General features: G+C 33.6%; 2 protein-coding genes across 26 annotated transcripts; one reads left to right on the top strand and one right to left on the bottom strand.

The window, feature by feature from the left end:
• Positions 1–325: 325 nt before the first annotated feature.
• On the bottom strand, positions 326–15,501 carry LOC127810240 (cell division control protein 2 homolog). 25 transcript variants are annotated; one of them, XM_052349602.1, is made up of 10 exons: positions 15,052–15,269; positions 4,087–4,160; positions 2,967–3,000; positions 2,702–2,886; positions 2,314–2,431; positions 1,632–1,805; positions 1,151–1,314; positions 993–1,080; positions 851–904; positions 326–644 (listed from the first exon to the last, which is right to left on the bottom strand). In XM_052349602.1, the coding sequence occupies exons 3-10, from the start codon at positions 2,973–2,975 to the stop codon at positions 573–575; spliced, it is 864 nt and encodes a 287-aa protein (XP_052205562.1). In that variant the 5' UTR covers positions 2,976–3,000; positions 4,087–4,160; positions 15,052–15,269; the 3' UTR covers positions 326–572. The 25 variants fall into 25 exon arrangements, with proteins under 25 accessions (XP_052205562.1, XP_052205568.1, XP_052205565.1 ...); XM_052349608.1 differs by having other exon boundaries at positions 4,087–4,147; XM_052349605.1 differs by having other exon boundaries at positions 15,071–15,269.
• On the top strand, positions 15,388–20,857 carry LOC127810239 (L10-interacting MYB domain-containing protein-like). Its single transcript, XM_052349589.1, has 3 exons — positions 15,388–15,653; positions 19,681–20,031; positions 20,125–20,857. The coding sequence occupies exons 2-3, from the start codon at positions 19,681–19,683 to the stop codon at positions 20,734–20,736; spliced, it is 963 nt and encodes a 320-aa protein (XP_052205549.1). The 5' UTR covers positions 15,388–15,653; the 3' UTR covers positions 20,737–20,857.
• The last annotated feature ends 1,610 nt before the right edge of the window (positions 20,858–22,467 follow it).

The following is a 22,467-nucleotide window of genomic DNA, read 5'->3' as shown; positions in this document are numbered from 1 at the left end:
CACTCAAATATCAATAATTTATTAATCAAATTTATTATTTATTTTAATAGTAAAATTTTATTAAAAATAGTTAATTTTATTATTTAATAATCAAATTTATTGAATAAAATATTATAAAATAAATTTTCTCAAAATTCTAAAGTAAATTTTTTTAATTTTCTGTTTTAAGAAAATAATTTTTTTAAATGACAAAAAGAATATATTTTTAATTTTTTTAAAAACAGACTATCAAAATAAAAAATTAAAAATAAATCAAAAATTAAAAATTAAAAACACAAAAAGAACGGAGTCTCAATAATTCTCACACAAGACATTCACATCAGAGTTGGGGCAAAAAATAACAAGTAATTTTCACAGAAGTACTACTTTACCAGCTACTATGACAGATTGCGTGAAAAAAAAAACACCTGACAGATTGATAAGGCGATGGCAGGAAAGTTATGGGAGTTTTGGTAGTTCAAACAAGCAGGGGTAGAACAATCTATCACTTGCTTATTCAGATGAAAACTAGTGACTCTTAACTATCAACATAACAGAGAGATGAAGACGGGGAATGCCAAGTTGATAGCAGGCTAAGTGAGATACTCATGCTTGAGCGCATCGCGAGCAGTAATTCTTTTGCTTGGGTCCAGACACAGCATTTTCTGGTACGTATAAAACACATTGTTAAATCACCTAATTTGCATGGAGTAATATGGAGCTGTAAATCTAATACATGGCTGTGAAGCTTTTATTCTAAAGTTGTTATTATCCTAATGAATGGCCTCACACCATGTAAAAGAATTACAGTTTCTCATGATAGAGAGCTAGTTCATCTTACACATGCTCAAGTATAGTAGATTAAACTTACAGAGAGAAGATTGACTCCGGCAGGTTCAAGATCTTGGAACACCTTTGCCAGCTCCTGGCAATGCAGTAAATTGAAAATGAAATTATTTCAATGTCCAAAAAGATCAGAGGATTGAAGAAAGCACCCATCAAGGAAGAATTACCTTAGGATTGCTCTTGGGTAGATGATTAATCTGTTCAGATAAAGAGGTCACCCCAGGCCAAGTTTCTTCATTTGGTGTGCCCAAAATGCTACATACAGAATCTATTTTAAGATTGCTGCACTATAATTCTACTGGGTTTTATAAGCTAGGTGCGATACCTAAATATTGAGAGCAGTAGATCAATTTCAGTCCTGCCGGTGAAAAGAGGCTGCCAGATTACCATCTCAGCGAATGTGCAACCAACAGACCAGATGTCAACAGCAGAAGAGTATTGGTGTGAGCCAAGCAAAATTTCTGGAGCCCTGTACTTGGGAGTTCCTACCTATAGAGATGGCCAAAAATTTGAGAAAACAAACATGAATCCGAGCAGATGTATTGTATGATACAAAATAACATAAATAAGAACAAGAAAAAAGAAACAGTATTTCCTGTCAACTAACATCATCCGTGAATGCATGTAAATTGTCAGAAAAAGAGGGAAAGGAAGAAAAATAAGGAGCACAATTTGTCAAAACATCACCAGCAGCAAAATTCTTAAATTGGTTTCATTGAACCAAGCTGACAATTCAACAATGCAACGATACAGTTAGCAGATTAAGACTAAAAGCAGGCCAAGAATGTACATGTGATTACTAATACCTGTTCAGTATATGACTTCAAGGGAACACCAACTGGCCTAGCCAATCCAAAGTCTGCTACCTTCACTCTGTTTTCTCTGAGATCTATCAACAAATTTGCAGGTTTTAAATCTCGGTGAAGAATCTTACGTGCATGACAGTAAGCCACACCAGACAGAATGTGACGCAGATAGTCCTGCAAAGAGAGAGTCGAATCACCATGAACCACATGACAGATTAAGCATTTATGGTTTACATTTTATTTTAATCTAGCCCTGTCTCTGCCTGCTTTTCGTTCCCCTTTTAACTTAGGTGGAACTTTGCTACCAGTATAGACTTAGGTTTCTGGGAAATTGTACGTGCCACATATTCTATACTTGTTACAGTTATTTGAGTTACTTGCATTAAAAATACTGAAAAACAATGTAACCAGATAATTTCCCAACATTTACCTAGTCTTCTTTGTTAGCATGCTGCAATTAAACAATGTGGTGTGAGTCATGTGACAATAATTGATTCCTGAATGTCTCCATAGCTTTACCCCTATTTTATGTAAAGAATTGCAAGAAATAAAGTTATCATTTTCCACTGAGACAATGACGGTTCTGTTCCTGATTCCAATGTCCATGCCTATAGATTCCTACAATAATTACTTAACAGAAAACGCGCAACCACAAGCATTCATATGCACAGATCTCACCCACTTTTATAGCTTGAGAATCCCTAGGAAGTTCTATTCCCTTCATAAATGTCAAGAGATTTAAGTCCAGATGCTCGAACACGAGATACACAGATTTTTCTTCGTTCAAGACATCCAGCAACCTGTTATGTACCACCATAATTAGAGGAATATATCACATGCCATTCGAGTAAAATAGACCAGGAAATGCATAACTAAATTCAAAACATGACGGAAAATTAGAGTTCGACTTATGCATACATGACACTAAAACTATACAGAAAGGTACATGACCTGTGAACAAAGTAAAACAATGGGAACCACAAAACAGGCGCTACCACAAAAAAGAAACTACCTAAGAAGAAATAAGAGGAATTATTAGGCTTCGTCATGTAGTAAGGTGAGGAGCAAACCTGACAATATTATCATGCTTCGTCTCTTTTAGAATGGAGGCTTCCCTTATTACCTCGCCTGGGACACCATCACGATCACCGAGGAAGAAAATCTTCTTAACAGCGACCATTTTTTCATCTAAAGTATCATAACATTTGTAAACCTCACCATAACCTCCTTCTCCAATCTTATCGATTCCCAGGTACTGTCGACCAACCCACATCATAAATAGCAAGTGAGGTAGTGAGAAAAAAATTTAAAATTAACCATTTTCTCTCTCTTTACCCTGTCCATGAAATCAAGTTGAAACTTGCAAGACCTGCGAAAATGAAATAAAAGTACATGACTAAGCAGAAAATCCGATAAGGAAAACGATCAGACAGAAATGCAAGAAAGAAATTCTCACTTAACAAGCCAAACTATATAAAAGATGAGTGGACCATTTTGCAAACAAATATACCGAAGCATTAAGAAATGGCATGATTTATGGATGAATAGATTAAAAAACCCCAACCATCTAGTGTTAATCTGATCGGTTAGAGGAAAATTTTAAACAAACTTTAGAATGGCATGTGAATACAAGAGATGGGACATTTTTTAAGTCCATTAGTCGCTTGGGGGAAACAACTCGATAAGATAGGCATCAACATGAAATAATGTTCTAATAGTAGTCGCAACGGTATATATTGATAACTGTAAATTTCTGTCCCGCTCCTTTTCATTAGGAAGGTTAACACAATACCATTCTTTGAAGGGGAAAAAGGAAAAAAATTGTATCTCATTATTCGTCTCACCAATTTGTGCAAATTGTCCTGCACGTGCTAGCAATCATTAAATAGTCGGAAACTTACTTATCCTACCACAAAACAGAAATTAATAAGCGAAGTTAAAATGTTCTTATAACAACTTTCTGAATATCTGTTCATAACTTAGGGTTCCGTTTTCTTTCTAAATTCCGGTATCCACCTATTTAGGTGCAGCTATAGGCATAAAGCACTGCAGAAAATGATACATCTAAAACTTGGCAATCAAGGGCAATTTTGAACACAATTTCTTGCTACCACGTTATCCTGATGTATCAGAAGAAGAAACCAAGCAAATCTGAATCCATACAAGTAAATTTACAAGAACTGACAGTAAAAGAAGCAATAGCTTCCAATTGATGTGTTCTTTGCCAAATATATTATGTAACCAAAAACTAGAAAATGAATACATCATTGATCCGTGCCAAAAGTGAATTAAGGAGAGCAGTAAACAAGGAAAAAAAACTGGAAATGAAAAGAGAAGATAAATCATAGGAGAAGAAATGCAAACAAAGCAGTAAAGCAAGAAAGAAGATTGAATCGAATAGTATCATTATGGCGCAAAACCAAAAGAATAAAAAAAAACGAAGTTGAGAGATCACCTGGAGAAGTTGGAGAGTGAATTTAGTCGTAGCCGCGAAATTGTTCGAGTGAGGATCGGATCTAAGAATTTAGTCTTGAAAGAAAAGTGAGAAAAAAAATTTAAAAAAAAAAGCAATTAAATAGCAGCAACATAATGGCATTTTTCGCTAAAACTCATCTATTTTTTAATCTTTTCGTAATCTTAAATTTGTATAATAAAATAGTTTTTAGTAAAATTAATGAAAAAAACTCTTTTTTTAATTATTAATCAAACATATATGATAACACTAAAAATAGCTTTTTGATGATCCAATCAAACTCTAGTAATTTTGTCTTTAATAATAATTATTGTAGTAGTTCATACTTTTTACATAAATGAATATTTCAAAAGTAAAATTTATAGCTATAATATATACAAGCTTTTAAATTTAATTTAATTTTAAATATGCAATAACAACAATAATGGAACATCATTAAATCCAGCAGGTCCAGAAAAGTATACGCTATTAGTTATTCAGGAGAAATAAACCAATAAGATAGCCATCATCACAAAATTGAAGATGAAATAGTAGTAGCAACAATAAATCTTGATGTAAATTTCTCTTTCTCTTGTTTTCAGGATAAGGAAGGTTGAGGAAGGAAAATTTGTATCTCGTTACTCCTTTAAATGATTTATGCACATTATCCTCAACATGTGTTATTGCTCATCAAATAGTCCCAAACTTACTTCCCCAACAACAAAAATTAATAAGCAATGTTAATTCTTATAAGGCCTTTCTGAATAACTGTTCATAACTAGGGCTCAGTTTTCTTCCAGATTCTACTATCCATTTATTAAGTTAAAGGTGTACGCATAAAACACTGCAGAGATAATACATCTAAATCTTGACAATCAAGGACAATTTTCAACACAATTTCTTGTCACCAGGCTATCCTGACCAATCAGAAGCAGAAACCATAAGAATCTCGATCCATACAAGAATCTCGAACCGATTAATTTGCTGTACGCTAAATATATTAAGTACATATTAGAAACAGGAACTAATTCAAAAATCATTCATCTGCGCCAAAAGCAAGTTAAGGAGATCAGTAATTTCTGGCTATAAGGAAAAGAACTTGTAATCAAGAGAGAAAGATAAATCACCGGAGACTGAAGTTAAATTGAAGAAATGAAAACAAAAAAGGAAAGCGATAAAGAAGATTGAATCGAACAATATCGTTACGGCGATTTACAAAAAAGAATCAGAAAAATCAGTCCACGGATGGATTGTACCTTGAAGTTCAGAAATCACCTGGAGAAGTTGGAGAGGTGACCTTTGCGCTTACTGCGAAACTCTTCGGTTGAAGGTCGATTTTGAGAATTTATAGTCTGTGGAAACGGAAAAGCGGGAAAGTAACCGTATTTAAGCTTTCGACGGTCGAAACGGCGTCGTTCAAACTGGATCCCGTGGGATTGGGATTTGGGAGGCTGTGTTAAATTCAAATGATAATTTTAGGGCACAAGGAGGGTTAATAAATTTTTATTATAAAAATAATATTTAATTTAAGAATTAATAAATATTAAATAATCAAAAATTACTTATCCTACCACAAAACATAAATTAATGAGCAAAGTTAAAATATTCTTATAATAATTTTCTGAATATATGTTCATAACTTAGAATTTCGTTTTCTTTTCAAATTTCGGTATTCACTTATTTAAGTGGAGCTATAGACGTAAAACAATGCAGATAATGATACATCTAAAACTTGGCAATCAAGGGCAATTTTAAACACAATTTCTTGCTACCACGTTATCCTAACATATCAAAAGAAGAAACCATGTGAATTTGAATTCATACTAGTAAATTTACAAAGACTCACAGTAAAAGAAGCAATAGCTTCCAATTGATGTGTTCTTTTGCCAAATATATTATATATAAACAAAAATTAGAAAATGAATACATCATTGATCCGCGCCAAAAGTGAATTAAGGAGAGCAGTAAACAAGGGGGAAAAAAATTGGTAATAAAAAGAGAAGATAAATTATAAGAAAAGAAATGTAAACAAAGCAGTAAAGTAAGAAAGAATATTGAATCGAACAGTATCGCTATGACGCAAAACTAAAAGAATCAGAAAAATCGAAGTTGAGAGATCACCTGAAAAAGTTGGAGAGTGAATTTAGTCGTAATTGCGAAACTGTTTGATTGAAGATCGGATCTGAAAATTTATAATCTTGAAAAAAAATAATTAAATAACGGTAACATAACGGCATTTTCCGTTAAAACTCATCTACTTTTTAATCTTTTCGTAATTTTAAATTCGTATAATAAAAAAGTTTTTAATAAAATTAACGAATTTTTTTTTTTTTTTAATTATCAATCAAACACATACAATAACATTAAAAATAACATTTTGATAATCCAATCAAACTCTAGTATTTTTATCTTTAATAATAACTATTGTAGTAGTACATACTTTTTACATAAATGATTATCTCAAAAATAAAATCTTATAGCTATAACATATAAATGTTTTTTAATTTAATTTATTTTATTTTAAATTTAAATGTGCTTATTTTCATCACTAATTGAGAGGCTCCCTCAAGCATGGAGGACAATTACTCCTTGGCATATGATGCCTAGAACCCCCACTATCTACTATTACTTTGACTAGCGATCTTTACTCCCCACATTGGGTTGATTTTTTACGTAAAAATAACTGATGTTTGTTATAATTCTTATTTTATTAATCTGTATATATTTTGCTCAATAATAATCACAGTCCATCTACGCACATTTAATAAGATATATTTGACCAGAATCCTGTTTATAGAAGAGAGGCAACTAGAGTACTTTTATTTCCATGAAATTGTCATTTACAACAATATCTGTGAGAAATTACTATCGTGTTGATTAGATTAATGAAATGAAACTTGCAAGTTGGTGATTCCACCATTTGGAGTAGAGCACTAACGAAAAGTGATCTCCCAAATTTTCAGACCAGTACTGCAAGGGAGACGGTGGCCCCGGCAGGTTAGTTAGTTAGTTATTACCTATACATCACACATACAAACATAATTGGCCATCAAACAAAGCTTTTTCTTTCTTTTAATTTGTGCTTCGCTGAATGTAACTATTGTGGGTGTTTGAATGTAATCGCACATATCTTAGGGCAGATCCAATGCTTCACTTTTCATGACAGGATTTGTAGCAATGGCAGTGTATCATTGATACTGACTTTGCCAACACAAGAAAGCATGATTTCCCAGACAGTGATCAAGATAGCAAATTAGCACCTCTTGATTTGGTTACTTTTCAACTCTTTTGATAACAACTACTAATTTGATGCAAAGAAAAGGTCTCCTTTACTCTGAACCAAGTATCTTTCAATGAAGGATCAACATATAGTATTGTCCCATAATATAGGTGAAATCCTTCAAACCTTCAGGTCTGATTTTGCGACTACAATGAACAAAATGGGAGACATTGATCATTAACCAAGATAGGGTTATAAAGAGGATTTGCAATGCTCTAAACTAATTTCTCAAACTCCCCATCCATTAACCATCAAAATTTTAATTTTTTTTATTCCCTTCCATGTATTGACTGTTGGGAAAAAACTCTCGCACAAAGTCAAACAATTTTCTATTAGTCTGAAAATCAAATCACAAAGTAATAGCAACAAACACAAGAACAGAAAAATAGAACTTCCATGTGAACACCAATGAAGGTTTCAGCTATTCAAAGCTCAGATCAAAAAATCATCACCTACAGTGAATCATCGAGAAGCTCTCCCAATCCGAAATCCCAATGGCCCAACTCGGTACCAGCACACAGCATAGGAGATCACACAAAAATGGTTCACTCAGAGACCCAACGATTTTCACTTGGTTTCTCTTCCTTTTCACACCTTCGTCCCATCGAACCCACAAAGGTTTTATAGCCATCAAGAGGTAAAACCGAAAGCCAACAAAAAATCCGTCAAGAAGGATAAAGGAACCAAGCTTTCGGAAGAGATAGGGATGGCGAGATAGGAGGAGAGGATAAGCTAGGTTTTTGGACAGAGTCACAAACGACCACGGTAGAACTAGGTCAAAACATGAGGGAAAGAAGCATTATATACCTGGGATGAGCAAGGGCTGGTTTGGCCGAGCTGGGCTCTAAAATTGGGCCTGAGCTGCTGGGCCAAAATTGGCCCTACTTCCTTAAAGGCCTTTTGGGCTTTCTTCTCTATTTGGTGACTGCACATTTGGGTTGTATTCACACACTATCAATCTTAGGCCTTAGCCTATGATAGTGTGGCCCACCTAATCATCATGGCCTTAGGATGTTTGGTATCACAAACAACATTGACCAATCTGTTTCATTTTTTGGTCCTGTGTTTGGTGTTTTACAAACTCTAGTTGAATGCTCTAATTTTGGTATCTCACTACTTATTGATCAGGTTATTTTTTGATTATATTTTAATATTCAATTGTAAAGAGTTAATAATATTGACATTCAATCACATTTCTTGTCCCTAATTTCTATAATATTGATGGCCTTTCCTACTCATAACTATATAAATATATATTTTTATATATGTGTGTGTGTATATATATATATAGACATATGTGGACATCAAATGAATATGGATGAGATCAACCCAAATTGAAGCCAATCCAAAAAGTCCGATTCTCAAGAAGCTAGCCGAGTTTTGATGGAGATAAAAGTGTGTTTGATCCTTCTTCTTTTTATTTGTTAAATCAATCTGTAACAATTATTAATAGCAAATTTATATTCAAAAAGGTTTATTATTATTATTAATTGATCTTAGGCATATATGTTTATCAAATGAAACTTAACTATTATTTTTAAAATGTTAAGTAAATTTAATTTAATTTATTTGAATCGTGAACCTAACTCAACTAAATTTTTGAAATTATATACAATTTATTGAGCGATTAATATAGCATGCATGTAAGATATACAATCAAGATAATGTATGTAAATAATTTATACGTACTCCATAATAATTATGTATTTTTGCTTCAATATTTTTAAAAAAAATATTATTTGTCTCTTTAGATATACTTATTTTTTATTATGAAATTTGAGCTTATCACATCCATTGTGATATCAAATCCCCTTCACGAGATAAAGATGTACATAGCTTTTGATTATTTAGTTCTATATAGAAAAAGAAGCCTACTTTTCTTTTTTGCCAATCTATTTTTTATATGATTCCAATTACAAAATAATTTTTAGAGAAAAGTTATTTTAATTTTGATGGATGACTAAAAAAAATACTAAACTAACATGAACTTTCTCATCTTGAGTTTTGCTAGTGGCTGTACATTTGAATAAGATGTTGCTATTCCAGAAGGTTCTAGAATAGGATTTTCGACTTTATTAGAATAACCAAAAAATTTTGTTCAATACAAATGCCATTCATGTCATAGTCGGGGCAAAAAATGATGAGTATTTTTCATAAAATTACTACGTCTACTAACAATTGTGATAGATTGTGTGATGATATTTTTAAAAATGATAATTTTTTAAAAATATTATTTTTCTCTTTAGATATACTTATTTTTTATTATGAAATTTGTGCTTTTCACACACTTTATGAATGATATTTTACCTTTTTAAATTTTCATTTTTATTTGGATCTTCAAGATAACACATCCATTGTGACATCAAATCCCCTTCACAAGGTAGAGACATACATTGCTTTTGATTATTTAGTTCTATATAGAAAAGAAGCCTTATTTTCTTTTTTGCCAATCCGTTTTTTATATGATCCCAATTACAAAATAATTTTTAGAGAAAAGTTATTTTAATTTTGATAGATGACCAAAAAAAATACTAAACTAACATGAACTTTCTCATCTTGAGTTTTGCTAGTGGTTGTACATTTGAACACGATGTTACTCGTTTAGAAGGTTCTGGAATAGGATTTTCGACTTTATCAAGATAATCAAAAAAATTTGTTCTATATAAATATCATTCATGTCATAGTCAGAGCAAAAAATGATGAGTAATTTTCACATAATTACTACGTCTACCAACAACTGTGATAGATTGTGATGATATTTTTAAAATATTATTATTTTTCTCTTTAGATATACTTATTTTTTATTATGAAATTTGTGTTTTTCACACTTTATGAATGATACTTTACCTTTTTAAATTTTTATTTTTATTTGAATCTTCGGAATAGTACATCCATTGTGACATTAAATCTCCTTCACAAGATAGAGACATACATAACTTTTGATTATTTAGTTCTATATAGAAAAAAGAAACCTACTTTTCTTTTTTGCCAATCTGTTTTTTATATGATTCCAATATTACAAAATAATTTTTAGAGAAAAGTTATTTTAATTTTGATAGATGACCAAAAAAATATACTAAATTAACATGAACTTTCTTATGTTGAGTTTTGCTAGTGGCGTTACATTTGAACACGATGTTGCTCGTCTAGAAGATTTTGGAATAGAATTTTCGACTTTTATTAGGATAACCAAAAAAATTTGTTCTATACAAATGCCATTCATGTCATAGTCGAAGCAAAAAATGATGAGTAATTTTCACAGAATTACTACGTCTACCAGCAATTGTGATAGATTGTGTGATGAACGAAGTACCTTAGAGACAGACAGAGTGATGGCTGGAAAGCTAATGAGAGTTCCGATGGTTCAAACAGGGAGGGGTAGATCAATTCACCACTTGCTTATTCAGATGAAAAACCAACGACTGTCTCCGTCAACGTAACAGGGAGACGAAGATGAGGGGAATGTCGAGTTCATGGCAGACTAAGTGAGATATTCATGCTTGAGAGCATCACGAGCAGTAATTCTTTTAATCGGGTCGAGACACAGCATTTTCTGGTACATGTAGAAACACATTATCGTTAAATCGCATGAATTGAATGGAGTAATATGGAGCTGTAAATCTAATACATGACCGAAGCCTTTCTTCAAACATGTATTTTTTTAAGTTGTTATACTAATGAAAATCCTCATATCATGAACAAGAATTACATTTCCTCATGATAGAGCCTGCTCATCTTTGAACATGCTAAAGCATATATAATAAATCAAACTTACAGAGAGAATATCAACTCCAGCCGGTTCAAGGCCTTGGAACTCCTTTGCCAGATCCTGGCAAGGCAGTAAAGTAAATTAAACTTCTTTCAATCTCCAGAAAAATTAGCGGACTGAAGAAAGCACCCATCACGGAAGAACTACCTTAGGCTCCATCTTGGGTAGAAGAGTAATCTCTGGAGATAAAGAGGTCACTCCTGGCCAAGTTTCTTCATCCGGCGTGCCCAAAATACTACATAAAGAAATCTATTTTCAGATCATTGCACTATTTAACTCTGGTGGGTTTTAAAAGCTGTGTATGATACCTGAATATTGACAGCAGCTGATCCAATTCAGACCGGGCAGGAAAAATAGGGTTCAGAGTTACCATCTCCCCAAATATGCAACCCACAGACCACATATCAATGGCAGACGAGTATTGGTGAGAGCCAAGCAAAAGTTCTGGGGCCCTGTAACAGAGAGTTACTACCTGTAGATATGGCCAAAAAAAGTCTTAGAAAACAAATCCCATAGTAAATTGCTGTTAGATAATTTCATAATAAGTAGAGAGTGCTTAAACCTGAACAACTAGGTTGAAGAAGGGGAAAGAGTGTCAAAACTGTAAGTTTGATTTATCAAAAGGCCAACAATTTAGATATTCCTAACAAAATTAGAAAAACATGAGTTTAAATTTGTTATTTTTTTTTATCGTCTTTTCCTATTGTAAAGGGTTGAAATCCATTTGTATGACAAGCCCCTCGAAGTACTAATGATCGGTGAGGCATGCATGCCACCAGAAGTATTATATGATACAAAATAACATAAAGAAACATAAGAAAATTGAAATGTTATTTCTTAACAACTAACACCATTATATCATCCAGGAATGTGTGTAAATTGTCAGGATGGCAAATCAAAGTCATGTAGCACCAATAGCAAAATATTCTAAAATTGGTCTCAATCAACAAGCCAACAATGCAACAAGTCAACAATATAGAGAGCAGATTAAGGCTAAAAGCAGGCCAAGAATGATAACATGTGATTATTAAGACCTCGTTAGAATATGACTTCGAGGGAATGCCAACTGTCCTAGCCAATCCAAAGTCAGCCAGCTTCACTCTTTTTAACTTGAGATCTACCAGCAAATTTGGAGGTTTTAAATCACGGTGAAGAACCTTATGTGCATGACAATAAGCCACACCGGAAAGAATCTGTCGCAGAAAATTCTGCAAGGAGATGGTAGAAAAATGAGGCATCACTAAATTGTTTATAGCTAATTAGCATTATAATTTTCACTATCAACCAAACCAAACATTAACCATTTATGGTTTGCATCATATTTTAATGGAGCAGATCTTATCTAGCACTGTGTCCGCATGCTTTACCTTCCCCTTCGATAGCTAGAACTTTACTACTAGGTCTCTGGGAACTTGTACATGCCTCCTACACTATACTTCTTATTATTATTATTTGAGTTATCTTAAAAATACTGAAAAAGAATGTAATCAGATAACTTTGAGACATTTGCGTTAGCTTGTTTGCGCACATACTGCAACTAAACAATGTGACAAGCATTGACTGCTCAATGTCTCCACAGCTTTACTTATTTATTTTGGGTTCAATTGAGATAATCAACATTCTGTTCCTGAACCCAATGTCATGTCCACAGATTCTTACAATAATCTCAAAACACAAAATGCACAACCACGTACAAGCATTCATATCTATAGATCTCACCCACTTTTATAGTATGCGATTTCATAGCTAGCTGTGTTCTCTTAATATATTTCAAGAGATCCATGTCCAGATGCTCAAACACGAGATACACGCTGTCTTTTTCATTCACTACATCCAGCAACCTGTTACAGATCACATCACATAATAAGAGATATTTCACATGCCAAACAAGTAAAAATTGATCAGGAAATGCCTAACTAAATGCAAAAGATGACTGGACATTCCAGTTCAACCATAGTTGTCAAAGGCATGACTAGGGGTTAGGGTGCCTCGCTCTATGAGGCGGGCACCTAGGCACTAAGGTGTGCCTCACCCTGAGATGCAAGGCACACAGCTTTTGCTCCTAGGTAATTTTGTTTTTGTTTTTCAATGAACTCGTTAAAATGTAGTCAGTAATAACCAAAAAAAATTAAAAGAAATTTGATAAAACAATAAAACAACCCTTTATTTTGTTAAATAGTGTTGGTTATTTGTTGTATATGATTTTATAAGTTTGCATTTACATATTTATAGGCATTTATTGAAAAATAATGATGTATAAGTATTTTTATATAGATCTTTTAAATGTGTACCTTCCATCCAAAAGGCTCGGGCCTGGGCCTTGGGCCTGGCGCCTAGGCTCCAGGCACTCTTGCACCCCTGTTTGCCTTGAGCCTTTGACAACTACGACTTCAACATATGCATACTTGATAACAAAACTATTCAAGAAGGTATATGACCTAATGTGTGAACAAGGAAAAACCAATGGGAACTCAAAAAAAGGACCACAAAAATGCAACTACCTAAGACGAAAAATAAGAAAAATATTAGGCTTCATCATTTAAAGCAAGGAGTGAACCTGACAATATTTTCATGCTCCATCTCTTTCAGAATTGAAACTTCCCTTATTATCATGCTTGGGACACCATCAAATTCATCATCTATGGTGATCTTCTTAATAGCAACTATTTCTCTACTTGAAGTATCAAAATATTTGTAAACTTCACCATAACTTCCATTTCCAATCTTCCAAATTCCCCTATACTGTCAACCAACCGGCAGTTGCAAGTGAGGTAGTGATAAGAAAATTTAGAATAATCATATTCTCCCTTTACCTTGTCCATGCAATCAAGTTGAATCTTGCAAGGCCTACAAAAATGAAAATAATAGTACTTGACTAAGCAGAAAAACAGATAAGAAACGAGATAAGAGAAAAATGAAAGAAAGAAAGGTTCAAGTAACAACTCAAACTATATACAAAATCAAGTAGACCATTTCACATACAGAAAAATAAAGAAATGGCATGATTTATGACACAGAGGTCAGAAAAACCAAGAAACTTGTGTCAAGTGGATCAGTTACACAAAAAAATTGAAACAAACTTGAGAATGCATGCAATAACAACAATAATGGAACATCATTAAATCCAGCAGGTCCAGAAAAGTATACGCCATTAGTTATTCAGGAGAAATAAAACCAATAAGATAGCCATCATCACAAAATTGAAGATAAAATAGTAGTAGCAACAATAAATCTTGATGTAAATTTCTCTCTCTCTTGTTTTCAGGATAAGGAAGGTTGAGGAAGGAAAATTTGTATCTCGTTACTCCTTTAAATGATTTATGCACATTATCCTCAACATGTGTTATTGATCATAAAATAGTCCCAAACTTACTTCTCCAACAAGAAAAATTAAGAAGCAAAGTTAATTCTTATAAGGCCTTTCTGAATAACTGTTCATAACTAGGGCTCAGTTTTCTTCCAGAATCTACTATCCATTTATTAAGTTATAGGTGTACGCATAAAACACTGCAGAGATAATACATCTAAATCTTGACAATCAAGGACAATTTTCAACACAATTTCTTGTCACCAGGCTATCCTGACCAATCAGAAGCAGAAACCATAAGAATCTCGATCCATACAAGAATCTCGAACCGATTAATTTGTTGTACGCTAGATATATTAACTACATATTAGAAACGGGAATTAATTCAAAAATCATTCATCTGCGCCAAAAGCAAATTAAGGAGATTAGTAATTTCTGGCTATAAGGAAAAGAACTTGTAATCAAGAGCGAAAGATAAATCACAGGAGACTGAAGTTAAATTGAAGAAATGCAAACAAAAAAGGAAAGCGATAAAGAAGATTGAATCGAACAATATCGTTACGGCGATTTACAAAAAAGAATCAGAAAAATCAGTCCACAGATGGATTGTACCTTGAAGTTCAGAAATCACCTGGAGAAGTTGGAGAGGTGAACTTTGCCCTTACTGCGAAACTCTTCGGTTGAACGTCGATTTTGAGAATTTATAGTCTCTGGAAACGAAAAAGCGGGAAAGTAACCGTTTTTAAGTTTGAATCTTCGACGGTCGAAACGGGGACGGCTCGGAGACGCCGCTTCGGCGTTTCCGAACCGTTTCCCGTTTCGGAAACGGGAAAAAGGGCCCGAAACCTTTTTCGGGCCGTTTGTGTAATTTTCGAAAAATTTCGGGCCGTTTCGGAATTTCGAAAACTTAAACGCGTTTCCCGCCGATTGCTGCCCACGGCCCAGCACCAGTAGAGGCACGAATCCCTGAAAAAAGCTCTGCCTCCTTCCTTTTTCCCTCTTTTCTTCTTCTTCTTCTTCCACCGATTGCTTCCAGTTCGATCGCCCTCCCTGCCGTCTGCTTCCAGTCCGATTGCTTCATCGCCCTCACCGCCGTCTGCTTCCAGTCCTTCTCGGCCCTCTCGCTTCGGTGCTCCCTCGGTTCCAGTCGTTCCTTCTCCGCCCTCCGCCGTCTGTTCCGGTTCTCCCTGGCTGCCGGTCGTCTCTTCCCTTCTGTAAGTAACCTCCTCTCTCTCTCTCTCTCTCTCTCTCTCTCTCTCTCTCTCTCTCTCTCAAATTTATTTTTTCTTTTTTGCAGTATCTTTGTGCCCAGCTTAGTTTGTAGGATTTTGCCATGCTCTATTTGGGAAATGGGATATGAAAATGTTTTAATGTATGTGCTTTTTCGTGGCTGTTGATTTTGAGATAAACGGGGGTGTACATTACCTGTTCGATGAATTTACTGAATGACATTCCGTGACAAATGATAATCAAGCTCCTGTTCTGTTCTTGTTGCTTGTCTTCTTCTATTTCTTCTTCTCTCCCAAATTTCTTTCTCTATTTTTCTTTCCCCAAATCTCAATCAAAACAGCAGGCAATGGTTTGTGAAGTATGTTGTGTATTTTGATTTCACTTCTACATTTCTGCCCAACAAATAAATTGATGGTTACATATATTGTTGCCAACTTTTGGTTACATATATTTGATGGTTGTTTGAATAATTGTGGAATTTATGTTTATGTTTATTTGAATGTATTATAGAATTTATATTTATTATTTATATTTATCTGTACTATGTTTGAACTAGTTTTTATATTTAAAATTATATTTATATAAAAATTATTATATTTTTTAAATTTATAATTTATCCTACGTTTACGTTTTCATGCAACGTAAGGGATAGACACTTAGGATTTGGGAGATTGTATTAAATTTAAATGATAATTTTAGGTAACAAGGAGAGTTAATAAATTTTTATTATAAAAATAATATTTAATTTAAGAATTAATAAGTATTAACAACACTTTTATATCCGACTAGTATTAGCTAGAAGGATCAAACACATTTTTATCCTCATCAAAACTCGGGCAGCTTGTTGCCAATCAGACTTTTTGGATTGAACTTCAGTTTGGGTTGATCAGTTCATGCTTGTCCATATTATATATATATATATATTTATATATTTATATTTATATAGTTACGAGTAGCAAAGGCTATCGACATTATAGAAATTAAGGACAACAAATGTGATTTAAATTTAATATTATTAACTCTTTACAGTTGAATGTTAAAATATAATCAAAGAATAACCGATCAATAAGTAGCTAGATACCAAGATTAGAGCAATCAACTACACTTAGTGGAACACCAAACACAGGACTGGAAAATGAAACAGATTGACCAGTACATGAAGGGGAATAAAGAAATTAAAATTTTGACGGTTAATAGATGTTAAGAGGAATTAGTTCAGGGCATTGCAAATCCTCCTTGTGACCCCATTTTTCCTGATAAGTGGATCAATGAGGGTTGAAAGGTTTCGACTATATTCAACAATATTATCTGTTGATTCTCCATTGAAAAGCATTTGGTCTGAGCAAAGAAGACCATTCATCTGCGTCAAGTTATTGTAATTGTTGTTGTCAAAATAGTTCGGAGTAACCAAATCCAAAGGTGCTAATTTGCTATCTCGGTCGCTGGCTGGGCAACCACGCTTTCTTGTGTTGGCAAAGCTGGCATCAACATCACTGCCATTGCTGTAAATCCTGTCACGAAAAGTGAAGCACTAGGCCTGCCTGCCTTAAGGTATGTGCGCTGAGTAATGCTAAATGTCATGACTGATACAGTCTTGATGCTTAGCTGGCAGCACACCGTTGGTTGTGTGTTGCCTCATGAGAGGAGGTAGCACAACCAATGGTGTGCTTTCACCTAAAGGTCATGACTCTCATCAGTCATGGCACTTAGTATTATGAAAAATGCTATTAATACATTATTATGTACACATCTTGACTACATAATGATATATTAATGTCTAAAATATGACTTAAGACGGTGAGACACAGTAAAGCGTAGTGAGACAAGGGATATTTATGTCATTTATGTGTCTTGTGTAGTCCAAAGCGTACATAATTAATGTACAAATAGCATGATCCTAGCATTATTCATGTATGCTTGCATTCAAACACCCACAATAGCTACATTCGGCCAAACCCAAATTAAAAAAAGCTTTGTTTAGTGGCAACCATGTTTGTATATGTGATACATAGATAATAACTAACTAACCTAACAAGGCCACCATCTGCTTTGCATTGAGACCTTTCCTAGCGAAGTTGGAGAAGCTGATTAAAGACTGCTCTAAAAATTTGGGAGGTCACTTTCTGTTAGCGCTCTACTCAAAATGGTGGAATCTTGTTGAGAAGTGTGAACTTTGTTTAGATAAATGTGCAGTCTCTTAAAAAATTGTGCGACCATCTTTATTTATGTAGAAGTTTAAGTTAAGTTTTACAATTTTTATATTTGTGTTTTCTTTATCTATCAATGTATTTAAAAGGTTGAATGTATCACTGAAATATCAAAAGAGAGAGTTTCTTCTTTAGTTTACAAAAAACTCTACGAGTGTTCATCCCAACAAATCTCTTCTTTTGAGCTTCATTGCCCATGATGGATTACCAACTTGCAGGTTTCATTTCATTAATCTAATCAACATGATAGTAATTTTTTGTCGAGGTTGTTGTGAATGACAATTTCATGAAAATAAAACTCTAGTTGCCTTTCCTTTACGAATATGGATTGTTCAAATGCATCTTAATAAGATAGCATTTGTTAAAATGAGTAAGATAAAATTGAATCAAAATAAGATTAGAATACTTTTCTGACCAAGATATGGAATGATTATCAGTTAAGGGTGAGAAGCATTTTAATATTTTTATCAAACTATTTATTAATTTTTTTAGAATGCATTAAAGGATATATGCATTATTTTTCTTATCTATAAAGTTCAAAATAAATTTACCTGTAGGGGAGGAGAAATAAATTTATTTAAAAAGTCTCATATAAGAAGTCACGTGAGTTCTTTTTTAAGGAGTCGTTAGATAAATTTAATAAATATAATAAGAAAGTATTTTTGTTTGAAATGCTTTTCATATCTCACTTTTTTTCTATATATATTTTAATTAACAAACACTAATTAAATGCATGTAGATGGACTAAGTTTATTATTGAGTAAAATAAATACAAACCAATAAACTAAGAGTTATAATAAATATTAATTATCTTTATGTGAAAAATCATCCCAGTGTAAGACATAAAAATCACTAGTAAATATTTCACTAACAAAATAATGAGTAACATATACAACTAGTTTGCCAATGCGGTTGGACCGCTTATAAACTATTGGTTTAACTTATAAACTATAAAATTTATTTTCTTACTTATCTGGATGTATTAACAACTTAAAAGCTATAGAGCGAAAACGCTAAACCAACAACATTTTCAAAAAGCCATCAATCACTCGCTTTTGCAAAAAAGCTCTCTAGAGCTTTTTGAGTTGACCAGTTCAATAACCATTTTACCCTCCAACAATATCAAAATTTACAACCACCTATCCCTATACCTTCTCGACTCTACCTCATTACCCTCACTTTCTCCTTCACTGCACTCATCTTCTCCTCCATTAGTGTCGGATCTCCTCATAAGTGGTGGTCGTCGTTGCCCAGTGCCACCTTGCTAGCAGATCGCTGCCATCGCCAGCACTACAAGCCTTCATTGTCGCCCATCGCCGCAAGTCGCCCAATGCTACCTCGTTGCCAGATCGTCGCAAGCCTCCATCACCACCTTGCTAGCAGATTGTCACCATCGCCAATGCCATCACCGCCCAGCTGATCGGGTATATGTCTCTCCATTATTTGCATATTTACTTACAATTATTTGCATGATTACTAACACTATTATTTTTTGTAATATTATTTGTAATTTTAGATTTTGTGATTAGTTTCTAATCGTATTTTATGAATGTGTGATTAATTTGTGAAACTTATTTTTGTGTAATTTTACGTATTTTCTAAATAATAGTATATTCTAGTTTCTACATGTCTCCCACATTATTGATTGGTTAGGGATAGAAATAATATATTGGAATGTTTTTGTTGATTAGGGATATAGATACTATATTGAAATGTTTCTGTATGTTTTAGTTTTTTGCATTTTCTATATATGTTTCCTAATACCTTTGAATTTCTTATGTCTCCCACATTGGTTATGATATAGATGGATAAAGGAAAGAAACGAATGAACTATGCTTTCAATACGAGACAACCCTCTGCTAAGTGGGATGACCACACACATCTACAATTTATAGAGCTAGTAGAACAAGAGATTCAGAAGGGAAATAGGCCAGGATCATTTATAAATAAGGATGGGTGGAAAAATTTGATCAAAACTTTTAATGAAATAACAGGGAGGTGTTATGACAACAAACAATTGAAAAATCACTGGGATTCTATGAAAAAAGAATGGACATTTTTTAAGCAAATAATGCGAGGCGAGTCAGGTTTGGGGTGGGATGAAACAAAGAAGACTGTTGTGGCAGATAATGCTTGGTGGGAGCAGAAAATTAAGGTATTTTGATTTGTTATCCATATGACAATTTTTGATATCTTATAAGGTAATTGATAAAATATATGACAATTTTTTACATTTGTGGGTTTACAGGAAAATGAAAATTATCGAAAATTCAAGAACAAAGACTTGTCCATCATATGGTTTCGCTACGATGGCTTGTTCTCTGATATTGCAGCAACTGGGGAAGGAGCACGAGTTCCAAGTCAATATGAACCTCTAACTCAACTATCGAGTACTAATAAAGATGATGATGTAATTGAAAACACTGAGGATATAAATAACCTTGGAGAGCCATTCATTAGGGATCAAAGCCCCAATGATGCCACAACTGGTGACGATTTGTTTGTAGAACCAATCGGGCAACAAGAGAGACCATTGACCACTAAAAGGGGTAGGAAGGAAAAGATGTCGAGTGCTGCTATGTTGAGGACAAATATTGAAGATTTAATGCAACTATACTCCAAGAGCACAAATACTTCGAACTCTGTTGCAGGACCAGATGCGGAGAGCATTCCAAAATGCATGGAGATATTGCAGCATCTCCCCATTCAGGTTGGGTGTAGGTTGTGGAATTATGCTTGCACCATTTTTACCAAGCCCCCGAATCGAACTGTCTTCATAAATCAACCATCCGACGAGGCAAGATTTGCTTGGTTGGACTACCTGCATCAGTTGTTTGAGGAACATCGGCCTCCACCATGAACATTTTCTTTAATATGTTAGAACTAATTTAATTTATGTTTGAATACTGTTGAGACTATTGTTGAGCGTGTTTTATGTTGAACGTTGTTTATTATTGAACATGTTGGATTATTTTCTTTAACTTCTTTGTTCATTGGATTTTGTGTTTGAATGCAGTTTGATTTGTTAATATTTTATAGACTTAACTTGTTAAGATTAGCTAGTATTGATATTAATAAAGCTCCATGATTCATAGAGTAATGGAGTCTTGGGGAAATAACTACAATGAAACAAATGAGGAGTAGGTTAATGTAGAATCAATGTTCTTATTCAGGCAAGTTGCAGGGGCAATTCTAATTTATTACAACAAATACATGCTTAAGGAGCCATGCTATACATCTCAACGAACAGGTCGTGCACCATTCATGAAATACTTAATGGTAACAAAAGTCGATGTTACCAAGATTTTTGCATGACGAAAATAATTTTTTGGGATTTCTATCGTGATTTAACTGAAAGATGGTCTCCCCCCCCCCCCCCAACCAACACAAGAAATGTTTGTGCCTAAATCAGTAAGAATATTTTTGATGATTTGTGGGTATGGGGTTGTGAATCGATTGATACAAGAAATGTTTAATAATTCTAGTGAGACAATTAACCGACAATTTCACAGAATTTTGGTGTTGTTAATAGGTTAGGTAGTGATATTATTAAACCACATCCTAACTACAACGACGGGAAATGATACCACAATCCAAATAACTCTAAGTATTTATCATTTTTTAAGGTACTTATTAATACATTTTATTAACTTGTGATTATTCTTAAGTTAAACGTTGAAACATAATTCGAACATCTTACCTTTTGATTGCAGGATTGTATTGGAGTTATTGATGGTACTCATGCAAAGGTTCGGCTGCCACGAGGTGAAGAAGTGCCTTATATAGGATGCAAATGATATCCGACCCACAATATCCTTGCAATTGTGGACTTTAATATGAATTTTATATTTGCATGGGCCGATTAGAAGGGATCAGCACATGATGCTAGAATATTTGATGAAGCAATTTGTAGGCTTGACTTAAATTTTTCCCATCCAACAAGAGGGAAATATTATTTAATGGATGTAGGGTACCCTTATATGACTGAATACATGGGGCCATATAAGGGTAAGCATATAAGATATCACAATACAAGATTTTCGACGTGCAAGAACAGCATGATTGCGTGCACCAATAGGGTATAAAGAGTCTTTCAATTACCTACATTTTTCGTGTAAAATGATTGTTGAGCGCACTTATAAAGTGTGGAAGAAGAGATTTAAGGTTTTGGAAGATATGCATGCATACAATTTTGATACCCAACGAGATATTGTTCTAAGTACAATGATCATCCATAACTATATTAGGAAGAAAGGGATACAGGATGTTGCACTCACTGTGGTTGAAAATGAAAATTATATTCCTAATGCATAATCTGTGACACCATCTAATAGTCAAATTAATGATGAAGTGCACCAGAGTGATAATTATTGGATGACAGTGCGGGATACTATAGCCCTAGATATTGGACAATCACAATAATTGTATGTAAATTTGTATTTTTGTTCTAATAACGCTTTTATGTGTATGTATGGGATAATTGAACTTCAATTCAAATATTGTGTCTTATCTAATTTTGAATTTTGTAATTATTAAATTTATTTAATTATCAATTATTGTGCCATGTATAATCTTGTAATTTTATAATATA

Source organism: Diospyros lotus, chromosome 9 (assembly GCF_014633365.1).
Source record: "Diospyros lotus cultivar Yz01 chromosome 9, ASM1463336v1, whole genome shotgun sequence".
NCBI lineage: Eukaryota > Viridiplantae > Streptophyta > Magnoliopsida > Ericales > Ebenaceae > Diospyros > Diospyros lotus.
Note: the sequence above shows the minus strand (reverse complement) of the source record. Positions and strands in the feature narration are given on the sequence as shown.

Bases quoted from the DNA above. Each gene is read 5' to 3' on its own strand.
- LOC127810240 (XM_052349590.1), bottom strand. From the start codon at position 2,907: ATGATGTGGGTTGGTCGACAGTACCTGGGAATCGATAAGATTGGAGAA. The intron at 2,432-2,701 runs GTTTGCTCCTCA...GGTACATAACAG, and splicing joins AAGCATGATAATATTGTCAG to GTTGCTGGATGTCTTGAACG. The intron at 1,081-1,150 runs GTATCGCACCTA...TTCTGTATGTAG, and splicing joins CTACTGCTCTCAATATTTAG to CATTTTGGGCACACCAAATG.
- LOC127810239 (XM_052349589.1), top strand. From the start codon at position 19,681: ATGGATAAAGGAAAGAAACGAATGAACTATGCTTTCAATACGAGACAA. The intron at 20,032-20,124 runs GTATTTTGATTT...GTGGGTTTACAG, and splicing joins GGTGGGAGCAGAAAATTAAG to GAAAATGAAAATTATCGAAA.